Source organism: Chiloscyllium plagiosum, chromosome 37 (assembly GCF_004010195.1).
Source record: "Chiloscyllium plagiosum isolate BGI_BamShark_2017 chromosome 37, ASM401019v2, whole genome shotgun sequence".
NCBI lineage: Eukaryota > Metazoa > Chordata > Chondrichthyes > Orectolobiformes > Hemiscylliidae > Chiloscyllium > Chiloscyllium plagiosum.
The window spans coordinates 32722694-32725556 of record NC_057746.1 but is presented as its reverse complement, the minus strand read 5'-3'; the positions used below and the strand labels follow the sequence as shown (position 1 = coordinate 32725556).

Sequence of the window (2863 nt, the reverse complement as noted above, 5' to 3'; positions counted from 1 at the left end):
CAACACTTCAACTCCCCCTCCCACTCCACCGAGGACATGCATGTATAGAACATAGAACATAGAACAATACAGCGCAGTATAGGCCCTTTGGCCCTCGATGTTGCGCCGATCCAAGCCCACCTAACCTACACTAGCCCACTATCCTCCATATGCCTATCCAATGCCCGTTTAAATGCCCATAAAGAGGGAGAGTACACCAGTGCTACTGGCAGGGCATTCCATGAACTCACGACTCGCTGAGTAAAGAATCTACCCCTAACATCTGTCCTATACCTACCCCTCCTTAATTTAAAGCTATGCCCCCTTCTAATACCCCCCTCCATACGCGGGAAAAGGTTCACACTGTCAACCCTATCTAATCCCCTAATCATCTTGTACACCTCAATCAAGTCACCCGTAAACCTTCTTTTCTCTAGTGAAAACAGCCCCAAGTGCCTCAGTCTTTCCTCATACGATTTTTCTTCCATACCAGGCAACATCCTGGTAAACCTCCTCTGCACCCGTTCCAGTGCCTCCACATCCTTCCTATAGTATGGCGACCAAAACTGCACACAATATTCCAGATGCGGCCGTACCAGAGTCTTATACAACTGCATCATGACCTCAGGACTCCGGAACTCAATTCCTCTACCAATAAAAGCCAGTACGCCATATGCCTTCCTCACTGCACTATTTACCTGGGTGGCAACTTTCAAAGATTTGTGTACATGGACACCAAGGTCCCTCTGCTCATCCACTCTACCAAGTATCCGTCCATTAGCCCAGTACCCCATCTTTTTGTTATTCTTCCCCAAGTGAATCACCTCGCACTTAGCTACATTGTATTCCATCTGCCACCTTTCTGCCCAGCTCTGCAGCTTCTCTATATCCTGCTGTAACCTGCTACATCCTTCCTCACTGTCAACAACTTCTCCGACTTTCGTATCATCCGCAAACTTGCTTACCCAACCTTCTAACCCCTCTTCCATGTCATTTATAAAAATGACAAACAGCAATGGTCCCAAAACAGATCCTTGCGGAACACCGCTAGTGACGGCACTCCATGAAGAAACTTTGCCATCAACTACTACCCTCTGTCTTCTTCCATCCAGCCAATTCCTAATCCAAACCTCCAACTCGCCCTCAATGCCATACCTCCGTATTTTTTTGCAGTAGTCTACCATGGGGAACCTTCTCAAACGCCTTACTAAAATCCATATATACCACATCTACCGCTTTCCCCTCATCCATCTCCTTAGTCACCTTCTCAAAGAATTCAATAAGGTTTGTGAGGCACGACCTGCCCTTCACAAAACCATGCTGACTATCCTTGATCACATTATTCCTATCCAGATGTTCATAAATCCTATCCCTTACAATTCTCTATAAGACTTTGCCTACAACAGAAGTGAGACTCACCGGCCTATAGTTACTAGGGTTATCCCTACTCCCCTTCTTGAACAAGGGAACCACATTTGCTATCCTCCAGTCTTCTGGCACTATTCCTGTAGACAAATTTGGAAATCCCATCGAGATGTAGAAAAGAGGAGGCAGTTTTGCAGAAATAAATGCATGAATACTTACTCATTGATTTACTTTTACTTGGAACCTATTGCTCCTTGATCTATTGTAGACTTACCTGCAAGGGGCTGTTCCCAATCTACTGTGGCCACATTCTGCTTTATTATAATAAAATCTGCCTTCCCCCAATTCCAAAGCCATCTTTGGCAGGCCATCTTTTTCCTTGTCCAAAACAAATTTGAACTGTACCGTATTGTGGTAGGTATAATCTAAATGGTCTCCCACTGCCACGTCGAACACTTGTCTAGTTTCTTTCCCCAGAACCAGATCTAGCACTGCACTGTCCCTTGTTGGGCCTTCTACGTATTGATACAAAAAACTCCCCTGGATTCGATTCAAACCCTTAACACTATTCCAATTTATGTTGGGAAAGTTGAAATTCCTTAATATAATCACCCGATTGTTACTCTTGCACACCTCTGTGAACTGTCTACAATATTTACTCCACTATTTCCTGCTAACTCTTTGGGGCCTATAATACACTCCCAGTAAAGTAGCTGTTTCTTTACATTCCTAAGTTCTATCCACAAAGTCTCATTTAAGAGCCTTTCCAAGATAATCTCTCTCTTTATTGTAGTAATTGGGTGAGGGAAGGGATGAAAAAGGACAGTCCATTATGGTTTATCGTCTGAGAAATGGCTCTTTTGATTGTGTCAGTCTGGATGTGGCCTCAGGTCTGGGAGTGGGACTTGAACCTACAGCTTTCTGAGTCAGACTCAGTTGTGCCACCCACAGCCAAGCATATGATGGTGAACTGATGTTGAATTTGCTTGCATTCGATTTTATGCTCACCCATTTGGCCAGAATCTAGTTTATTTTTGAAACTCTGATTTATTGGCAGGTGAGCGTTACGTTATTCTTGGTTCTGGAGTATTCACAATAATAATGTCACCCTTGCCAATTTATGAAGCAAATGAAAATGGTGAGTGTGATACATTGTAAGCAAATACTAATATTCACGTTTAATACTTTTCCCAGGGAGATTAATCAAGTATCTAGATAGTACAACTTGCACAAACCCAGACTACATTATAAACTTTGATGCAATTCTGTTTGGCAAAAAGATCTGTCACCTTATACTACTCTGTTCCTGATGTTAGCAAACCAGATGTATATGTCGCTGAAGGGTGACCTCTATCCTTTTGTTTTTGGGTCCTGGAGATATCATAGCTGAAAATGTGTTGCTGGAAAAGCGCAGCAGGTCAGGCAGCATCCAAGGAACAGGAGAATCGACGTTTCGGGCATAAGCCGTTCTTCAGGAATGAGGAAAGTGTGTCCAGCAGGCTAAGATAAAAGGTAGGGA

At 43.6% G+C, this 2863-nt stretch overlaps 1 protein-coding gene across 4 annotated transcripts in view; it reads left to right on the top strand.

Annotated features, from left to right (window-relative positions):
- LOC122541480 (hepatocyte cell adhesion molecule-like) overlaps window positions 1-2863 on the top strand; it is a 170714-nt gene that overhangs the window by 88971 nt on the left and 78880 nt on the right. For 2 of the 4 annotated variants that reach the window (XM_043678279.1, XM_043678278.1), the window contains exon 7: window positions 2402-2482. The exons of the other annotated variants lie outside the window; for them this stretch is intronic. In XM_043678279.1, coding sequence (XP_043534214.1) covers window positions 2402-2482 — 81 coding nt within the window. The remainder of the gene's footprint in view (window positions 1-2401; window positions 2483-2863) is intronic. 4 annotated transcript variants of the gene reach the window in all.